At 39.6% G+C, this 22,112-nt stretch overlaps 1 protein-coding gene across 1 annotated transcript in view; it reads right to left on the bottom strand.

Annotated features, from left to right (window-relative positions):
* LOC107550592 (hedgehog-interacting protein-like) overlaps positions 1-18,512 on the bottom strand; it is a 46,182-nt gene extending 27,670 nt beyond the window's left edge. Inside the window, exons 1-7 of the mRNA XM_016231898.1 lie at positions 17,847-18,512; positions 14,966-15,158; positions 11,052-11,193; positions 7,874-8,075; positions 1,680-1,831; positions 678-851; positions 419-562 (exon numbers count right to left, since the gene is read on the bottom strand). Coding sequence (XP_016087384.1) covers positions 419-562; positions 678-851; positions 1,680-1,831; positions 7,874-8,075; positions 11,052-11,193; positions 14,966-15,158; positions 17,847-18,116 — 1,277 coding nt within the window. The 5' untranslated portion in view covers positions 18,117-18,512. The remainder of the gene's footprint in view (positions 1-418; positions 563-677; positions 852-1,679; positions 1,832-7,873; positions 8,076-11,051; positions 11,194-14,965; positions 15,159-17,846) is intronic.
* Positions 18,513-22,112: the final 3,600 nt, after the last annotated feature.

Here is a 22,112-nt window from a genome sequence, read left to right as displayed (position 1 = left end):
TATATGTGTTGGCGTGCACTTCTAATTCTAACAGGCAAGATTGGTAACGTACCTTAATTCCAGACAAATCTTAACATTTATTTACATTCTTGAGAAACTGTGTGCTTCCACCTTTATGGTAACAGTTTGGGTGGGCGCTTTTTCAAAATGAGGTCCATAAAGAAATGATTTACTGCATATGGTGCAGAAGAACTTGACTAGCCTGCACAAAACCCAGACCTGAACCCCAATGAACTGGAATGACGACTTCAAGCCAGACCCCATCGCCCAACATCAGTGCCTAAGCTCACTGATATACAGGTGCAAATTCCCACATCCATGTTCCAACATATAATGAAAAGAATTCATAGAGTAGCTTTCCCTAACAATCTAACAATCAATTTTTCGAAAGACAATTCAGTAAAATGTTTGACCTTACCTCCCTGGGTCATGCAGTCCATGGGCAAAGATTTCAGGGGGCTGATTTGTGCTGTTGAAATAGGGGTTGTTTCTGGGTATAGAGTAAGGAGTGCTACAGCAATCTGTGTCCAAATCCACCCGAAGGACAGATCCTGTGAAATCACTAAGGCAGAAAAACACTCCATTGAAAATATTTGAAACAATGCTTATATCACTATTACATGGTTTGACTCATCAATAGTGCTTGATTATTACAGCTTTAAGCATTCAGTACTTACCTCAGACCATCCATCTCCTCCATATCGTCCAAAGTGATCATGCCATCACCTAAAAAAATGTGCAGAAGCCCATCAGGGCCAAAGAGGAGCTGCCCTCCCAGATGCTTTCGGTGGAGCTCAGCTACTTCCATTAAAACCCTAGTGGTCCTTGTGTCCACCTGGTTTGGGTTTTTCCTAAAACCAAATATTAAAACATTTATATATAAACCTAAATCCATCAATTTTCTGAACTGCTAGGGATCGGAAAAAAACAAACAACTTGTAGGGTCGCAGGGACTCTATCTGAGCGTACAAAATAGAAAACTAAATACATGTAAATACAAAATTGAATTAATATTTTATTTAAAAAAAAGTTTCAAAATATATTTATTAATTTAATAGTTTAAAAATTACAACTGATTATTCACAAAAAATCAGCACAGAAAATGCAAAAAAAAAAAAACATTTTGTTTAAATCAGATGACTTATTTTGGCAACTATATATTATAACCAACTCAAAATTAGGTTATTTTGGCATTTGAAAGGCTAATTTACAAAATTTACACTTTAGCGGGTTTGATAATGCTGGGTGTTTTGCATCGCAGCTGGGGAGCTGAACACAATCAGAATGGATGTCAGCCTTCGTGATAATTATATGTTGTGATTACATATCTCTATAAAACATTCATCACTGTAAGTGAAAGCATTTCATGAGGAGCTCAGCTTTTCATGACTTATCTAAAACCACATGGGAAACAAACATTACGCATACACGTCCATGTGTAAAGTTTGAAACACCTTTGATCCAAGGCCATAACCACAAATTGACATTGGGGTAGGGCAGGTTTTGTCCCTAACAGATTTCCCCCTCCCCCTTTTTTGTTTTGCCTCTTGGAATATCAAGGCAGACAATTTGACAATATCTGAATATGAGGAAGGACACTTCCCCCCATTGTCCATGATGGTTACGGCTCGGGTTAGTAGCCCCTGTGCTTGGTCAGGTTTTGACTGGTTTCTCATTACCTGGACACAGTGTACTCGACTACACGAAGAATGTGGTCGTGTGGTCCGATAGCCCAGCGCTCTTGGTTGGTCGTGTAGGAGATGTAGAGCTTTCCATTTTTCTTATAATTGGGGTGGAATGCAAGGCTTAGCAAGCCCCTTTCATCTCCTCCCTGCAAGTCAGATGGGGTACACAAAGAATCCAGAAGTTACTTATGTCCCTTTTTTAGATTGGTCTGGGCTGCAAAAAGCTAAAGCCGAGCCTCCCCATGTCCCCCTCTCTCTCTCTCCTTTTGCTCTTAGCCTTTCTTCATCTCGGTCTCTCTCCATATGGGGGCCAGTTACCCCATGCCCTCTTGCTTTTTTTCTTACCTCCCCTCTCATTGACTACTGCATTACAAACGATTATAAAACATTTGACTTCAAGCAAACCCCCACACCCACTTTTCTCCAACCCCGTCTTGGTTATAGGTGCTTGTATTTGGGGCCAGGCTCCTCTGGGATGCCCAGGCCCTCCTTGCGGCCTCCATTGTGCAAGTGATTTGTGTGTGTAATCTTTGGGGGATATCCGTGAATGCAGTGCCGAGTGGCTGAAACAATTCATTAGCTCGCTCGCAGTTCATAGAGAGCACAAAAGTCCAGGATTCCTTTAGCCCCCCTCTTTCCTCTCTCTCTCTTTTTTAAAATTTTTAAACCCGTGCAAAATTTGAGAGAAGCAAAAAAAAGAATGGGCAGAAAAGAAAAAAAATACAACACTCCCACTTTCTTGGCAACAAGTTAGAAAACATTGAAATTGCTTGTGAAATAGGTAAAACCACTCATCCCGGAGGCTACTACATGAGTTGTCACTACTTTGGTGGTCCACCCATCATAGCCCATTGTAATAAGCAGCTATGTCGCTTTAGTTCCTGGGGAAAGTAATAATGTTGGGCTTTACTCCCTTTCATCTTTCCAACTTTGTTTTCCTTCTGGCAACACAAATGAAATGAATGAACAGATTGCTAAGCGTACGCCTCATGAATGAACCAATGAATCAATGAATGAACAAACGGGTTTGAGGCAAGTCCCTGAAAAATGATTATGATTTAATGCTTTGGGATAAGACGTAACACCAGTTTATTACAGCACATACACTAACAGTGATATTGGCTGTAAAATAAGTAAACAAATAGAGTTTTCATTAAATTAGCTGTCTGTGCCATCTCTGCGGCATTCCTTTTGGATTTCTCACAGGAATTCAGCAAAGAGAGGTCTTCTGTGGATTGCCCAAGTTAACGGTGTGGTTCAGCTCACAGTACACGCCAAAACATACAGATCATAAATTGGTTAGAGCGACTCTGTTGGGCTGTGCTGAAGTAATCCAATTCGAATAGGCTTCAAGTGCTAGCGCTCCATCTCTGGAATGCTCCGGAGGAATTCGAATTGGATCTGTAGGGACATGAATAATAACACTCAGGAGGACTCTTTAGTAGACCACAAAGAGTGAAATCACAAGCAAAACTCTGTGGTACCCATTAAATGTCTGTTCTACATTAGTCAAACACAAAACAAGGTTGGGCTGAGTTAACAGCAGGTTGATATCATTTATCCATGCTCAGCTTTTTCAAATGAAAAGTTATTCCTTTCTCCGAAACCTCCCTCTCAACATGTTGGACTCCTGATGCACTGACCTGAATCCCAAAACAAACACAGAGGGAGCAGGTCAAGTTAAGAATTCCAGAGAGTTGTATGATCTCAGGCCAGGGACCACCAAAGAACAAAATTAGCTGAAATATTAGCTTTTGCTAATGATCGCTCCTTCAACAAGTAGGCACAAAAAAACGTCATCATGAAGACAAACTTCATGATATTCTCCCTCCATCCATCATAGCAGATGCAGGGCTACGTGTACATTTTCCAGGCCTGTTCCTCTGGGTGCTACCAAAAACTTAATTAAGAGAAGACAAACTTCATGATATTCTCCCTCCATCCATCATAGCAGATGCAGGGCTACGTGTACAAGCCTCTGCATAGTTGTTGCAATATACCAGCGGGTACATATTGTTCCACTGTAGCAGTCACAAGCAGTTCACTTTTCTTAGACATTTCATCAGGGTAACCTTGCAGCATGCTGACGTCGATAGGAACAGTTCAGCTCCGAAATCTCGCTTCAAAACGTCATGGTCAGAGGTTCTACGCTATGTTATTGTTAGCATTCTGCACATTGCCTGTTGCTTTGACAGTACTAAGATTAGGTTGTAACAGCTTCTTGAAAAGAATGCTAGTGAGAATACATCGGGGTCAGATGTATTCGCAGACAGGAACAGGGAGCACTATCGCCCCCCTCCTGGACCCCCATCCACCCCATCGGCAGCTGCTTGCCTTTCAGGGCTTGATGCATGGCCTGGCTTGCACATTGTTTCTGAGCACCTTTTGATCCTTATTGGCTCAGGCAATCCTAAATAAAGAGGCATTCCACCCAAGCTGATTGGAGAAAAACAATGCGTGCCTACCTCAAAGGCCCTCAAAAGACTCAAGTCAAATCCCCCTCCTCCACCTGTTAACACACATTAATCCTGTGACAGCGCTGGAGTGAGGATCGCTCACTTTCAAGCGATGAAAAGAGCAGATCGAATCGTAGGATAGCATTCACTTATTGCAGCGGCAGCTCTCTGGAGCAATCCACAAATCTTCTGAATGGCTCCATTACAGGTGCTCATCCTGTCTCGGGGGTCCTTGCGAAGTCAAAACCTTGGCCAGGAAGCTATGTGAGATGACAGTTAAGCAGAGGCCGTTTCTCAAAGAGAACTGTTCAAAGAGTCAAAGGACGAGAGAGGAAAAGGTCCATTTGTCAAAGCTAGGATACTTCATTTTTGACAGAGTCGAGAGCCCTCCTGCTCGTCGAGCTGAAAGAGCTCAACAGCTGTGCGTGTCAAGTGACACAACATGCTGTGATCTACTTGCTTCGGCAAGAAATAGTTTTTTGCAGCTGGACACCTTGAGTTAGTTGATACACCACAATGGAACTCCGCTCACATTGTGTGCAGATGTCTTCTTCACTACATCTAGCAAGGACAACAACAAAGCGGTACCATACTTGTGTACCTATCACGTCAACACGAACTGAATCAGAGCTCTTTCACACAAATAGTTTAGAAGATAAACACTTTAGGGCGCTGAAATCCTATGCTTCAGGATCACTGTATGACTCTTTTTTTGTCGGCATCTGGAACAAGGTAACTAGTTTACAAGATATCCCAAAATAGATAGCTGGTAGTTAACTAGTTAAGCGCCTCCGCTGATAGCACTCTTACTTTGTTGAATCCAATCAGACTGGTGCAGGGTTGTGCTTGAAGGCCAGCCACGGATGTGAGAGTGTAATAAAGTAGCTTGCAATAAATCCAATAGGACCACAGTCCACTTCCACAGTAGCCAGTGCAACTGGGTCAAAACCAATAAGGTGTTTGATCCTTAACACTTTCTTTAGAAGATCTGAATTGAGACATCTGGGTCAGTGACAAACAAGAGTGTCTACGATAAAGAAAATAAAAAATAATCTTTCAAAAAACTAACTTAAATCAAATGACCAAGTTCTAAGGAATGTGCTCTTTGTATGCATGTTGGTTTCATACGGTTTTAAAAAATGTATAATTTATAAAACCTTTCAATGACTCTAAAAATGTCATGCGGTGTAACCATAAAGTAAAAGGTCATATTTTTTCTTACATTTTGAATGAATGTTTTTTTTTTCTATAGTTTGTATTTTTTAATAGCATGAATTATTAATTTATGAATATCAAAAAAGTTCAAATTATCTAATATTTTAAGAGATTTATTGACCTTGACAGTCATGGGTGTCTGAAGGTGTCCTCTTTATCATATAATTTCCTGTGTCTTCTGCATGTTTCTGCTGGTTGGTGACACCACGTTACTTTGATTTGGTGGACAATAGTCTGTTCAAATGTTTTGTTGTTTTAAATAACTGCAATAATAATCATAAAAGACCAATTAAAAGGTTTTCATATTTATTATATTAGGACATTTATACTTTATGCCCCCCACAAGATATGAAAATAAATTGTAATTAATTTTAATGAAGAAATTAAAACCATGCCATAGACTATGTGTATTCAAGTCATTATATGTTTTATCAATACATCTGGACAAAAAATAAAAATGAGAACTTCACTGACCCACCTGTGATGAAAAAAAAAATCATCATAAAGGTGGTAAGGATAAAGGGAAGGGGAGATGATCAGTCGTGTCTCTGCATTTCAGTACAAAACTTCTGTCAGTAATTGGAGAAGCACAAGTAGCACAGAATGTTTGATAATGTCACACAGTTTGTGTGCGTGTGTGAGTGACTGAAGAGATACGGTTTCATCAGAGAACACCCACGGTGCTCTGGGAGACTCCCTTAAGTAGACAGAGCATTGTTTCCAAGCAGTTTGGCTTAAGTGGCAGTAAGGGGATTGGGCTTGAAGGAGATTCAGAACATTAGAATCAAAGTCATGATAAAACACTATCATCCCCCTTCATGCCCAAGTCGGGTCCCAGCGGGTCTCCAGGCCTTCCACGGGCACAAAGGCCACATGTCCTGTTGATGCTCCGAGTAAACACAGCCGACTCGGAATGATAGCGGCTAAACTTGACAGAATAGCACTCTTGGGGTCTGCCGGGGCTTGAGCTTACTCTAATTGTCATAATGATTGCTTTATCCACAACCAATTATGTTTAATGACGATAAGGCACATTGGGGGTCTTTCCTGTGGGGCTGTTGCATGTTGACTCCATAATTGCTCTTTCTCCTTTTATAAGTGAGGCAACGGGAGGTATGCAATATACATAAACTTCCTGTCAAAAAGCAGGTCTCTTCCTACATCTCTGGACACTTGCTAAACAAAATGTTCTCGAATTACAGAATGCTTCAGTTCTTGTGGGGGCAGATAAACATCTGTTGTGACACACGCCATAACTACTACTGACAGACATGCATGTAAGCGAACGCTACAGCTGGCTACATTTAAGCTTTTCTCACTGATCCTTAACAATCAAACACAAGGTTTCCTCTGCTGGCAGTCAGGTTGACAGCAAGCAAACCACACACATAGAAGCCCACATACAGAATACATTTGTATAATAATACCCTCCATCACCCTCCATTCAGGTTTTGATTTGTGGTGGGAGGAGAGGAAAAATGGAAATACATCCATGGAAGTTGTTATTGTGCTCCTTAAAGATTCTATTCTGTTAGGGTGCTTCATTTCTCCCCCCTCAGCTTCGTCTGAGAAGGTGCCAAACCAAAATGATGAACAACAGATCTTCCACGTTTCAGCGAGGCTTCCTGATTTATGCAAGACAGACTTCTCTGATGGTGGGAGGTCAGGCTGCATGAATATTAAATAGAAGCTATTTCCTCTTTAGAGGCAGATATGTCAGCAATGTCGGGAGTGAAAACGGTAACATTTAGAAATTTAGCTAAATTTCACCATTATTAGCATCCCTAACAAAAATACTTGAAATACTATACTAATCCACTGGGATATGATTTGGAAAAAATCAGGTCTCCTGATAAATGAATGGCATTGTATCATCTCAAAGGTGCACTTTTGTCATTTTTGGTTTAATTGCATTAGCTGGCATGGCATTTGTCTTTTGTACATCAGAGTGAAACAAATTATTAGATTGAATCAGACTAAATGATTGGAGAAGTCCAGTGTTTGACACCAGAGAGAAGTCTGTCATTTTGTCATTTTTGATTGAACATTATGAGGTCAAAAAAAAAAAATGAACACATGAATGCATAAATTGTACACACTATGAGCTATTATTATTATTATTATTATAAACATGTATTTAGAAAATAGATGTGAATTTTAATTTCACGCTGACTTTATGCCATTCATTCACAGTTAGCAATTTTTTATGTCTCAGAATAAAACGTGTCCAAAAATAAGGTTGTTACCAAGAATAAGGAAGGAAATCAAGTATATATTGTAAAATTTCAAATTTGTTTCTCTAAAAAAGCTTTGAAAATGTTTTTCAGCTCAATGATGAGACTGGAATCTTAATCTGATGTAAGTGCACATGACTGTACATACATTTCATATTTGTTTCTTTACATATAATACTTAATGAAAAAAAAATCACTGACCACACCTTTAAGTATATAAAACATTGTCAATCCAGCCAATTGATAACCACCACAATGGCAACAAACACGAGCTTTCACTTACCTTTATGCCGCTTTGGACCAGCTTATGAATGTCAAGAAAAGGCTCTTTCAGGAGCTCCATGTCATGTGTTAGGATACGGACAAAGCCTTCCTTCTCCAAAATAAAAAGCCGCTGTGATCCATCCCCACAATGCACCACACCAACAGGCTGTCGAAAACCACTAAGGACCTCCTGAGTGCAGTAGCAGTTGTGTTTATGTTTTCTGTAGGAAAGGAATGGAAAGATTAGAAATTTAGATGGGTTAGTTTATGCATCAGGCTTTTATGTTGTTGTCCAATGTCTATTTTTTGTTGTAAACATTAGAACTGTATAAGTTTAATCGTTATAAACAAGTTTATTACAGTTAGGAACACAACAGGCTCTTTTCTGCTTGACAGACTGGTTTGGGAGTAGACTGAATAAAAAGCCACAGGAGAAGTTAATTTAACATAGTCAGAAGTTGGGGGCTCTCAAGCTGTGAAACAAGTGTTCCATTAACCACAAATCACATTTGATGTGGGGACACGCCAACTCACATTATGCCTTAAATAAAACAAGGGCATCAGCAGAGTGGGTGCTCCTGTTAATAAGCAGTCTTGGAGGGATTTTCCATAGATGTAATAGGGGGTGAACTGGCAGCAAATGTATGTCTGACATCTCGTGCCTGAGCTGTAGAATAACGTCAGTCTGATGTGCTTGCAGTGACTGTACCTGATCGGATATGCTGCTTTACTGGCCCTTCGCAATGGGAGGTCCGATTAAGAATTATGACGTTCATTTACAATGACTGTGGGCTCAGAGCCTTCTCAAAACACATGGCGGATTCACAGCTCGTCAATATTTGTCTCAGAAGGTCACTATCAGAACTATCCCTTTAACTACCACAGCATGAAGAAGAGTTAGAGAAATTATAGTTGCGGGAAACAGGAAACACCGAAATGTTAGTAACAACAGAACTTGCGGCCATAGTTGGCTAACAATGTTTTTGGGAGTCCTACAGGTGGTCTTGTTGACTACACATATGAATCCATCATTGTAAGTTGTGAAAAGTGAATAATTAAAAGGGTTAGTTCACACAAAAATGAAAATTAGCCCACAAATTGCCCTCAAGTCATCCTAGGTGTATATGACTTTCTTCTTTCAGACGAATCCAGTTGGAGTTATATTAAAAATTGTCTTTGATCTTTCAAGCTGTTTAATGTCACTCAGTGGGTGTTGCATGCATCAGTCCAAAAGAAGTTAAATAAAAAGCACCCATCCATAAAAAAAGTGTCTCACACGACTCCGGGGGGTGAACAAAGGCCTCCTGTAGCGAATCAATGCGTTTTTGTAAGAAAAATATCCATATTCAAAACTTAATAATCACTTTAATGTAGCTTGCGCTAACAGTTGTACATGGAAGCAGCTCCGGGCAGATGACGTATGAGGTCAGCTTTGCGCATGCGCCGCTCAGAAGTGACGGACGCGGAAGCACAGGGGAGATATCAAAAAAAAAAAAGGTCACTTATTAGAAGTACAAAATGACGATTTGTAAAGAAGAATGTCGGAGGATTTCGATACAAGCCAAGATGAGACTGGTTTTCCTTTGCTAATGTAAGGAAACTTAGCTACTCCTATACTCCTAACTTTTGCTCCTATTAACAAACGTTGGTTTTCACGTGACTCGCTCGCATGCGCAACGCTGAACTCATACGTCATCCGCCTGGAGCTGCTTCTGTGTAGGACTGTTGGTGCAAGCTACATTAAAGTGATTATTACGTTTTGAATATGGATATTTTTCTTACAAAAATGCATCGATTCGCTACAGGAGGCCTTTGTTCACCCCCCGGAGCCGTGTGAGACACTTTCTTTTATGGATGGGCTCTTTTTATTTAACTTCTTTTGGACTGATGCATGCAACACCTGCTGAGTGGCATTAAACAGCTTGAAAGATCAAAGACCATTTTTAATATAACTTCGACTGGATTCGTCTGAAAGAAGAAAGTCATATACACCTAGGATGACTTGAGGTTGAGTAATTTGTGGGCTAATTTTCATTTTTGGGTGAACTAACCCTTTAAGCCTTTTCCTAATACTAATATGAGGTTACAGTCAACAGGATATTCAGCTATGAGCTAAATCAGAGCCAGCCCCAAATTATATCCCTTGCTATGTCCTGTCACAAATGGTCAAAGCCCTCTGGCTGTCACCAACAGCTCATAGTTCCTGCAGTATAAGCACTTTCTTTGTGTTCTTAAAGCTGGTTAAACTCAAGTCTGGACACAAAGCTCTGGCTTGGAAAGAGGGGCAATGGACCAGTCAACGAGTACATGCAGGAATGTTGTGACATGGAAGGTTAGTCAGGCCTGTCTTGTCTCTAGTGACCTTGTTGAGGCTGCCCTGATGACCTAGTAGTCGAAGCAGGCCAGTCATACTGGGCCATGGGACATTATATGACGTAAGGAAGCTTCTCTCATGCCTGATGATGAATGTCGTTACACTCAGATGTCATTACAGGGAATAGCTCACCCCAAAAAATGGAAATTCCATCATTATTTAATCACCTTCATGTCACAATGTTACGATGAATGGGAACTGGAACGTTCAAGCAACAAAGGATGCAAAAGTTCCATGAATGTAGTTCATACAGCTTGTTCACTGGATTCCAAGTCTCCTGAAGTTATACAGTACAATTTGTGTCAAACTAAGTCGATATTCACTGATAATCTTCCTTGCCACTGGCTGTTGCAACAGTATTCTGAGCTGAACCTTAGAACCATTTATGAATTATTCAGACTGGTTTTGTGAACTGGATCAACCGATTCTGACTCAAAAGAATAATTAGCTTACAAATCAGAGATGGTTCCTTATCTTATATATTCACTAATTAAAGTGCCAAGGAAAGCTAGTACAGTTGTCAATATTTTTGTGAATAATGACTTACATTTTTGTCGTTATGACTATGAGCAGATGAGGTATATATATATCCATATGTATATACATATATATGGGGGGTATGGTATTTTGGGCAGCCCTATTTTACTTTCATTATATTGAAAAGATTGACCAGGACATTCTTCACAAATTCACCTTTTGTATCTGGAATGACATGAGTAAATAAATATTGACAGATTTTTATTTTCAGGTGAACTTTTTTCAGGTGAACTATTTCTCTACTGTTCAACAAAGAAATGTGTGTGTAAAACTGAATTATGTATACCTGTTAATCACTTCTATTTTTTCATCTAACAGGTAGTTGGAATCTCTGCGCAGTTGCTTTCTGTGAAAATCTGGAAAGCACAGGCCTCCGTCCTTCCTTCCATAGTACTGGCAGAACTCATCCACGTCGGCTTGGAACAGTTCTAAAAAACACAGACAGACAGACAACTGGTCTCAGCCTGAGATAAGACACCACACAGGGTCCATGGATGATGTAATCACCTCTAAAACCAACTGAATCCCCTACAGTCAAAGCTGTACTCGAGTCAAGTATGTCCTCAGCCATCAGACGGCTTATTGTGTGGGCGTTTTGGTGGTGATTCCGGTGCCAAGTTTAATTACTATCTTGACTATGGTGCATTTATGAAGTACTGAGTCTCAAATCAAGACATTTGTTTTTGCCTCTCATATCTGACAAGTGCAAGTCATGGTCATTCATATGCGTCCAGACTCAAGACCTTTAACCATTTGTTAAAAACAGTCATATTTGTCAGAGCCACAATGATACACACTTCTGGGTGCTACAATTATGTGATGGTTGAACCCCAGTGAGGTATTACAAACCGCTTCAGACATGTGTGGTCCGACAGTGGAAAGTTTGTGAGTTTAATTAAACCCAAATATGCCAAACGCTCAGTCTGTATCTCCTTTGCCGTTATATCTTTCAGCAGAAACTTGCAGGTCAAATCCAAATAAATGATAAGTACACACCCAAACTGATTGATTATATTTAAGAGATTAAGTTTGCTTGCTTACCTTCATGGAAAACACCCTTATTTATTTCTCCAATCATAGCCAAAATAAATTCACCCTAATTTAGACATCTAGAGTTGAGGAATGTGCGATGACAATTCTTAAAATTAACTGTGTGGCAATTAAATCACAGTCCGTTTCTAGGAAACTTTTGGCTGAATGAGCAGCACGACAACAAGGAGAGAGAACAGGACTCGGTTTGGCAGCCGCTGTGACCTAAAAACCTCACTGATATGGTTACCACCTTAGCTAAGCCCTCTCATGGGGAGAAGTAGAGCAAATACAGCAGTGATAGAAACACAAACACACTCCTCTCCTTCCTTTCATCTCCAGCGAGCCCCCATGCCACATGAGGAAGGGGGCTGCGTGTGGGAGGGAAGCAACAGCACCAACAACAGAGGTGATAGGATATCCTTAAACATCTAAACGCAACAGTGAGATCAAACACACACCACCACCACCTCCACTCATACTGCCATACCACCCACACACAAACCGCAGTGGTTATCTTGGGCCTGCTGGTGTGAGCGGTAAGGGTCTGGGAGTTGTTGTCAATAGTAGTTGAGAGGTCAGAATGTTTATGCAGTTCCCACACTTTTGAATCTCCATGATTTTCCGTATCCTTCCATGTCCATATTTCATATCGAGGGATAAAATAAAAAAAAGCATTCAAATTTCATTCAGACTATTTACTAATGAGTCATTCAGACTAATGTGAGAACCAGTTCAACCAATTCTAATTCAAATGAACAATTTAAAATAAAGAGTCGCTCAAAATTACTACAAAATCATTTGAAATCATTATTTATAAAGTCTGTAGCATTTCTAAGCCTTAGAGAACAAAATTTTAAAATAAACTTGGTTTTTCATGACTTAAAAATAAAAGTTATCTTTTGACATCTATGGTTCCATGAAGAACCTTAACATCAATGCAGTATTTCCAATGGACAGAGGGTTCTTTGTAATGTAAAAGGTTTGTTCAGATTATTAAAATGTTCTTTACACTAAGAAAAAAATGGTTCTTTCGGAAAGGTTCACTGAAAGGTTCTTTGGGAAACCCAAAATGGTTCTTCTATTGTATCACAAAAAACCCTTTTGTAATCTTTATCAAGAGTGTGGGAAACTCCTTATGTCTCCATTATCTCTATGAGGTCATGGGGATCAAAATAAGTGTCTGCTGATGTGGGGTGTGAATATATCTTCTCAAAACTACTTTTTGGTGGAAATATCTGCCACAGGTCGAGTCCTCCCAACCACTCATTTGATTAGATTTTTTGTTATACAGTTTTGCTATAACATTGCTGAATATTTTAGATGTGTTATGCATTTTTTAAATTAAAACCTAACCTTATTTAACCAAACCAAAGTTTAATCTTCACCAAATCAAATGAGATCAACACATTGAACAGACAACTGTAAAATGAATATTTGGAACTGAAATGTTTCTCCTTAATCTCAGTGAACTGAAAGCAAACACCATGAAAATATGAAGGGACTTTTATTACTGTTGAAAACCATTGCCTAATCACGGTCTAAAAACATGGTTAAAAAATATGGATAGAAATGAATCACATGAACTGAAAGGACTGTCTAATTTGAACAATTTATAAGTTCCCTAAACATGGCGAAAACACTGTGTGGCCTCAACTACGGTCTCAGCCCCTCCACAATATGCTCTAGTTTTATTGTACTGGCCTACAAAAAACAGGACAGAGAGAAAGAGACTCCACATCCTCAGCGCTATAGTTATACTTCCATCTGGTTATCTTCCAAAGCAACCTGGGTGGCCACCCAAAGTACTTGACATCTTGATGCACTTCAGCAGTTTTACATATACACAACCTTTGTAGAAAAATAAATGTGTCATTCGTCACCACATATGCTGATTTGGGAGGGGGAGAGGGGAGGGGGTAGAGTCTTTTGGCCCCAGCTCCTGTTCTCAGAGTCTTTACCACTATTTTCTCTCTCTCTGTCTCTCTCTCTCTCTCTCTCTCTCTTTCCCATACGCTTACTCCCTCTACAAAGAGTTGCAACAGACAGCACACCCTTATTTATCTGTTTAGCAGAGGAAGACTGAAAGGTAAACTGTATGCACACAGTGTCTCATTTTTGTCGGTCTATTCGCATTTCCGTGGGTGCGTATGTGCGTGTGGCTTGCGTTTGCTCTCTGTTTGCATATCGGACCCCATCTAATCTGTTATGGCTGCGCTGATAGGAAGAAGGTTTGGTCTGGCGGCCAGCTTTTGCATACCATTCCATCTGATGGAATGCATCATGCAGCGAATGTTGCAACACTACAGAGCAGCTATTGGATGTCTGCTCCTGATGTCATTCATGTTTGGGAGAAAATACAAACCTCATGAAGGCTTAGTGCTTTTCAGGTTTTCGGACTCCTCCCCACTGCCATCTGTTTTCCCCCCTTATGTTTCAGAGGCCTTAATGTTTGTCTTTTCATTGAACGTAGGCTGCCACCAAGAAAAACAAACTGATTATGTGAGCATTGCCTTGAACAGGCCTCGTTTTTCCGCTGCATCCTGTAAAGTGTGTGTCGTGTGAGGGGTGAGTGTCAGTCATGTCTAGACCATAGTCAGACTGCGCACACACACACGCACATAAACACCAAACACATCTTGGCAGGCTGTGTTGACGTAAAATAAGACGCTTGCCAAAGGACCGAAGGGAAGAAACAGGTCATAAAATCATTCATTTACAGCTACATTTTTTAGAACTTTGTTTGGGGTGTTTTTGAGTTCTTCATTTAGTTTGTCACAACTTCAAATTTCTATTTTGTTTTATTTGAAATATCACATTTTCATCATTTATATTTCTATAATACCAATAATTTAAGGCCTTTTGTGATGCTTAAGTCATTGCAAAGTTTAAAAAAGAAAGAAAGAAACAGCAACAAGTGGCTCCTGAATGGCATTTCTTGAACATCAGATGAACGAATCTCTCAGTTTCAAAGTAACTTTGATGTGCAGGGGCTGCCACAAATATTTTGCTTTCTCCCACAATGCGACTTCACAGTCTGATGAATTTACCTAAGGTAATTTGTTAACCTGGACTTAGAATAACTGCAATTCACGAGTCAGAAGAGCGATGTTCCTGATGAAGTTACTAATGTTCTTTAAAAAAAACTCTTACATTGATCTTGTTTGTTACCTGGTACGTGTCCCCGGCAGGTGTAGTAGAACTCTTGGCAGTAGTCGTGACATAAGCGGGGTAGATCTTGTTCTCTGTGTGGTGCCTTTTCAAGTTTGGGTGAGTGAAAGAGCATCTGGGCATGTGGTGAGCAATGGGCACACTTAATCTCCTCCAGCAGTCTAGAACACTCTGTGTTATTGGTTGAGAAGATCTGAGGAACAAAAAACAACCAGCAAAGGTTAGAACTGTGGTTCTAATTGAATGGCTAATCCAAATTTGACTCATGCTACAAAGCTGTTCCTATATAATGACTGTGTATTGTGTGTGTGTGTGTATATATATATATATATATATATATATATATATATATAATAAAAGAAAATTCAAACTAGGTGGTTTGACACACATTTTTGGAATGTTTTCTCGTTAATTGGACACAATTCACATTCTAAACATCTCTCTTAACAAACACCACACATCCATGTGGGCTTGATTTCTCCTGATTTGTTTATTTGAGCTCACAAACAGCAAGCCAAAATTGCACCTCGCATGGCAGCTGAACCCATGCTGGAGTGAACGGACCGAAATGAGGATACTCAAAATGTTTCTTAAGTCACCAAACAAAAGTAAACAGTAGATTAGGGCCGAGAAAATGAGCAGGCTTATTTATGTAACAAATTAGCTGTAATAAAACAACAATGTAATCTGCTCCCTTCCCCAGACATGCGCCTGTGCCGCAGCAGTCTGGTAAACCTCCCTCTCTCTGTGTGAGGTCCATGTGTAAACATCAATTTATAGATAGACGGGCACATCATTCCCATGCTGGTATCAACAAATTAGCAGTCTGTCCAAGTCAATTAGACCAGCACACCCAGCAGACAGCCCACTGCTCTGCGTAGTAAACCATTTTGACATATTTCTTTGATTTTGATTCTCCAGATTCTTTCGAGTGAATCAAAACCATCTTTGTGGGTGAAAGATAAAACGGTGTCCAAAAAAAAGTATTGACACCTCCATATGAACCAGAGAGTTTGGTACGTGAATTTTCAAGCTCTCTTCACTCTCAGTCTTGCAGTGGTGGGTGTGTTAGCCTGGTCTGTGAGTGGCAACTCTCCTGCTTTAAATTGCCCATTGATTTAGTGAGCCATGGACTGGCACATGGTCCATGGAGAGAAGCATTTGTGTGCTCTCAACCATGCACTCTACCCATATGTTGCTGGGATGGGCTCCAATGTTGCCATCACCCTCACCAGCAACAAGAGGACCTTTGTTTTTTGTTTTCCAAAAAATGCCAAAAGTTGTTCAAAGCTGCTTCAAATCACACCACGGTCTACATCACAGCCTTTTAAGGCCATACGTAACGACTATCGAAACATGCCAGTGCAAATAGGAGGCATATATGAGCTTAAGTCCAACTGTCCATAACTTATTTAATAGTAGATGCTTTGAAATAGTGGGGTTCGGCATGAAAAGTCATGACATGTTTAAATAGCGAAATCTGAGCAGATGTTGGGATTATGCATCACGGCACACAATATCCTTTGTCACTGGAACTGACAGAACAAATGTAAACACAAAAACAATGGCTCGTCATTTAGTGACAAACAATGAGGGCAACTACAGCTCACAAGTTCTCACTGAGGTGCCAGAAAAAGGCGATCGATGATCGAAGATACCACAACCATAAGATTAAACAAACAGGCAATTTACCGAATGAATCACCTGACATGATTCAAGGAATTCGCAGACTTGACAAACCACAACTGAGCTAACTTCCCCACAAAACTTGTAAGCTTGTTTTAAACAGCTTAAGTGAAACCATTTTGGCCCTCTGGGAATTGGTGTAAGTAAGTTTGGGGTGGGGAGCAGGACAAATACTCACTCAAAGGCATTAACTAACACTTGGACAGAGCCAAGGACTGGGGGAGAATGATGTTCTCCAGCTTCACCCATTAGTGAAACTAACAAACACAATGGTGTTGTTGTTATTCTTTTGCCATAAGCAAAAAGACTCCGTGTGTGGGCAGTGTAGTGGGGAGGAGGAGATGTCGACTCTTTTTTGTTCCATTCAGCCTCGCTCTTATTTGCATGACTTGAGCAAATGAAATGATGCAATATGGCTTTTTGTCACAAACCGACGTGCGATGCCACCCAGCCGCGTATGTCGATTTGCGGAGGTTGTTTACATGAGAAAAGAGAGCGATTTCTCGGCATAGAATGTGTTCATTGATAAAACTATTGAGATGGATTTTCTCACGTCTGTAGAAAGCCTCAGAAAGGTGCGATTCATTACCGATCGAGAGACATTTGTTTCCCATCTGTTTTATGTAAATTATATCCATCACTACGAGAAGCACATGCTGTCACTGAAACATCAGCGTGAAAAGTTGCGCAAAACGTCTAATCTATACATACAAACATGTAACTGCAGGAGCACAGCTTCTAAGAGCGATTCCGATTTCGGAAACACAATATTGCAGCAGGGGAGCATGCAAATTAAGCGATTTCATTCATACGCCTCGTGCTCGCCAATGAACAGCACTGCCCGCGTTCTAACCTCGGTCCGAGCGGTTTTTAATAGTTTTTCTATGTAATTATGCGCGAGACGGACGTCATCTCGCTGTGTTTATCAGCGTTGATCAACTTTTAAAACCGCGTTTCGAGACTCGCGCGTTCTGTTACACTGCGCTGCGTGCGTCTTGCTGACTGTTTTTAATGCAATACACATACACAATTCAATACATAGGCTACAGTGCGCATATGTATCCATATGTTCATTACAAGATCAACCATTATCCCACTACATACTGCTGTTGCAAACATCTTAATATCAATGCCATAATAAAACACGCATGAGAATCACTAGGTCAGTTTGAGGCTGCAGGAAGCCTGAACATACCCGAGCATCTCTCCGATGGAGGATCTGATACGGAGCTCTTCTGGACGGACAGCAGGACACGCGAGGATAGAGCCTGTGACAAACCTCCCCTCCGCCGCTTCCCTCCAGTGACAGTTTTCTCTCCTTCTTTTTCAGGCGTTTCGGCAGACTTCCATCGTAACATCTCCTCCTCCTTGGACTTAATTCTCCTTTCTCGCCGAATTTCGCATCACTGCATTCCCAAAAATTGGCCGCGATGGCCAACAAGAGCACACATTTCAAATGCATCATTTTCAGAGGGAAAGCGGAACACGCGACTGCTCAGAAACCAGGACTGCTGTATGACAGTCCCCACGCGTCCAGAAAGTTGTTATAGAATTACTAATTGTGATTCAAGCAAAGCAGTCTAAATTAAATAATAGTAAAGGTATTAAAAAAAAGAAATTACGATAATAAATGAAAACAAGTGCTGGTTATGATGTTGTTAAAGTGGAAAAAACATGATACTGTATTTTAATCAGAAATAAAAAACACAAGAAGTGATCGGATTAGCCTATATACAGAAATTGTACGTCTCCTTTCCCAAGAAGTTAAATCCCGTTGGTGCACAAAGGTTGATACGCGTGATCAAAAGTTGCACTAAGTTGTGTGTTGCATGCTCTTCAGTGCACTCACATGTTTCTCTTTGCTCTTTCCACCTTCTTTTTAACCAGCGCGCGAGAAGGGGAACGCGCACGATGACGTCTATCCAGTCCGGGAACGCGCGTCCCCTTACCAAAAAGTAGTGTACTTCAAGTTTATTTTAGTATGTATACTTAAGTAAAGTACAAGTATATTTTTAAGTATACTTTATGTAGGAAGCATACAAATATCAGTGTACTAGTGGTATACTTGTAAGTGTACTATTGCAATACTCCTTCGGACTAAATTGGCCCACTTTCTAGTATATAAAAGTATACTTTTAAGTATAACAGTAGTGAACTTTGAGTACACAACTAGTTTACATCAAAATGTTTAGTTTGTACTGCAACTCTACTAAAAGTGAACTTTATAGGTATACTAATAGTTTACTAATTAAATACTTGTAGTAGCATTTTTAGTACACTTTGAAGTATAGTCTCAGTAAACTACTAGTTTAGTAGTTTTATACTGCAAGTATACTCGTAAGTTTTCTTTAAGTGAACTTTACATCATACTTGAAGTATACTACTATGTCCCTATTTAGGTATTAATTTGTATATATTTTGTTATATGATTATCTGAACATACAAACCATCAAAAGAAAGAACAGGGTATCTGCTTGTAAACAAAAACATTGTATTCTAGCTTCATGCATTCTTTTTTGAAACACTTGAATGTGGATACGTTTCATAAATAAGAAATAAACAACATTTTGAACAAAAAGCTGAAAAAAAGACTATGAATTGGATTCAGAACGATAATCAAAACTAGCGCCCCCTACTGTATAACAATGAAAACACGGATTCTAGGAGCACAATTATAGCTAAAATATATTTAGACTTTTTCCAAGTATAAGTCAAGTATACTTAAATGACATTTTTCTAAGAAGTACATAAAGCCCATTTCTGAGAAGTACATAAAAAGTAGACTAAAAGTATACTTTCCTATTTTTAGTTTAAAAGAAGTATACTAATAGCACACTTGAATAAACTTCTTTTTCGTAAGGTTCATCGTGTAAGTAAAGAAAAGTATTATACACACTAAGTGTCATGTTCACGGAAAATAATGTTACATCGCATTCAATACACATTTTACTGAGTGCATGTTTATCCGTATCTAATTGGTCATTACAGTTGAAATCTGTTACCATTTTATTGACTGTAAAATATAGATAAAATTAATCTTTTATGTTGCATTACATCTTATTCATTTCATGTTTATTGCATTATTTCACTGGCACGAGAGTCACACTGACTTGTCTTTGTGTGTGGCACTGTGGTCTGCCTTATTACTGACCGCAGTTGCTGGAAAGACCACTTTTAATTAACTTCATCCAAAGTCATCATGATGCTTTCCACAATGCCACATGTACTATCAAGACAAATATAAATGGTATTTAAATGAAATGCAGAAATGTAAAGACTTTATTTTCCATGTTTAAGAGCTCTATAATGTCTACTGTTCTTTTTGCATGTGTGTGGCTGCTTGCACTTTTCAGCATTTCTGTTTGTGCTCAAAAGTGGAAGGAGTACTACATAAACGTTGAAGCTCATGGTACACATTAAATAAATAAATTAAAAATATTACTATAAAATATTATAAATATGAATAACAATATCACAAAAAACACTTATGACGTTAACATTTTATATAACAGAGTTTTCTGACAATACTTGTTTTTACTGAAAATTTAAAGGGATCAAGAGACAGATTGTTTAATCCAAACAACATGGAGTTAATTATGTTCAATATTTTTTTCCATTATAATTTTTTCTCACAACAAAAATCAGTCTTTTATGCACATTTAAAGTTCAATATCCTTTGCATTTTCTCTTTAGTTCAAAGTCATGCTGTGGATTTAGATGGAGCAATTGTTATTGAATAGCCTAAATGCAACATATGAGAAAACGTAAATCTTTATTTCATTAATACATTATCTCTCATGTATTGTTTATTTATTTATGCTCCTGCTTGATTAATTATTTCTATTAGGTGCTAACATCCAAGTGCTCTGTTGGAGATCAGGGACTAGAACAGCTTGTTGATCTGAGTGTCCGACACTCTTACGTTAACAGAGTTGTAAGAATGTCTGGCATTCTTGCTCTTCAGAGGGTTTGTGATAAGACTGAGCCAAATGCAGGACAAGTCCTCTTTTCTTCTCATCTAGAGAGATCTTCAGATTGCAGGTCCAGAGGGGAATGTCCTCTCTGAACAGACCTCAGTTGCATTAGTTGCAATCAGTCGCATTGCCGCACCTGTTCATCCTTGGGGGTCCAGCGCTGACCAGAACACTGGCTGATTATCAGCAGAGATCAGGAGTTGCAGGAATCCACAATGATTGGACTGTTGGGTAATTATGGAAATGGCCCTGAGCATTGATCAGCATGCCACCATATCCAGCCAGGCCTGTTCTGCGTTCAGAAGCGAGCCCGGTCTATTTGATCTGTCTCTTTGCACTGCAAAAATCACAATGATTCACATACATGCAGAGGCGAAGTAGAGGTCCTTGAGAGACGGCTTAGACCGGTTTGTGATCAGTTCAGTATTGGTGGGTGACATGTGCGATACAGCTGTGGTTTGCGTATACATCTGTTTGGAGAGATATAACCCTTCCCATTGTGCAGAAGCTACAATATTCTTCCACTGGCATCCTGCTGCACTGATATCATGGCTACTTACCATGTTAGAAGGCAACATATATCCACAAATATCTGAGCGTTACTGTTCCAATTTTTTTCGTGACTCTACGATAATTTATGAGTTTTAAAATGATGCATTCAAACATAATTTTCAGCATTGCTGTTGTGACAAACACACTGTGACTTTTACGACACCATTGGTAATATTTAGGCATTCTATTAGACATTATGAGTAATTTGTAACCCTTTCCAGGTCCCCATTTCAACAAACAACAGATGGCAAAATGAGTTTTTGTTATGAGAAAACTCTTAAAGTTTCAATTTCAAGCGAAACCGCAATTTCACATATGCTCTGATTTAGTACCGAGGACGTTAACAACAATATGCACTATCCTCTTTGGTTTTATACGAGAAGTTATGTCCTGACCAGAACCTAATATATAGTCGTCAATTGAGGTTGGAGATGGCAGGATATTTCTTGCTTTGTCATTTGGGAAAGTCCCTGAGTTAGATCTGTTGTCTCATTCAGCAATAACAAGGCTAAGCTCTGGTCCAATAGCCCTCAAAGAAAAATACTCCCCACCAAGGGGTGGATAGTCCCTGACCACACAGAATCCAGTAACACCCTTGAACTCACAGATCAGAGGTGGCAAACCACACTCAAGCAAATATCTTAAGAGGCAAGAGAAAAAGGTGACAATGTCCTGTCGACAGCCATTTGTCAATGTTCTTCTTAAGTGGCGCCTATCTGAGTATTACTCTACCCTCAAATGTCTGCACACAACGCAGTTTAATAGCAGAGAGGAGAACGGCAAACCATTTGTCTCCATCACGGTAAATCCTTACAAGAACTGCATGTACAATGAGAAACACAGGCCAAAAGTGAACTAAAATAACATGTACACCAGCAAGTGTTCTCTCTGAATTCACAAATAAAAGACATGTAGACTGAAACAAAAACTATTTG

The sequence above is a fragment of the Sinocyclocheilus grahami genome, unplaced genomic scaffold (assembly GCF_001515645.1).
Source record: "Sinocyclocheilus grahami isolate Dianchi unplaced genomic scaffold, SAMN03320097.WGS_v1.1 scaffold17.1, whole genome shotgun sequence".
Lineage (NCBI taxonomy): Eukaryota > Metazoa > Chordata > Actinopteri > Cypriniformes > Cyprinidae > Sinocyclocheilus > Sinocyclocheilus grahami.
Note: the sequence above shows the minus strand (reverse complement) of the source record. Positions and strands in the feature narration are given on the sequence as shown.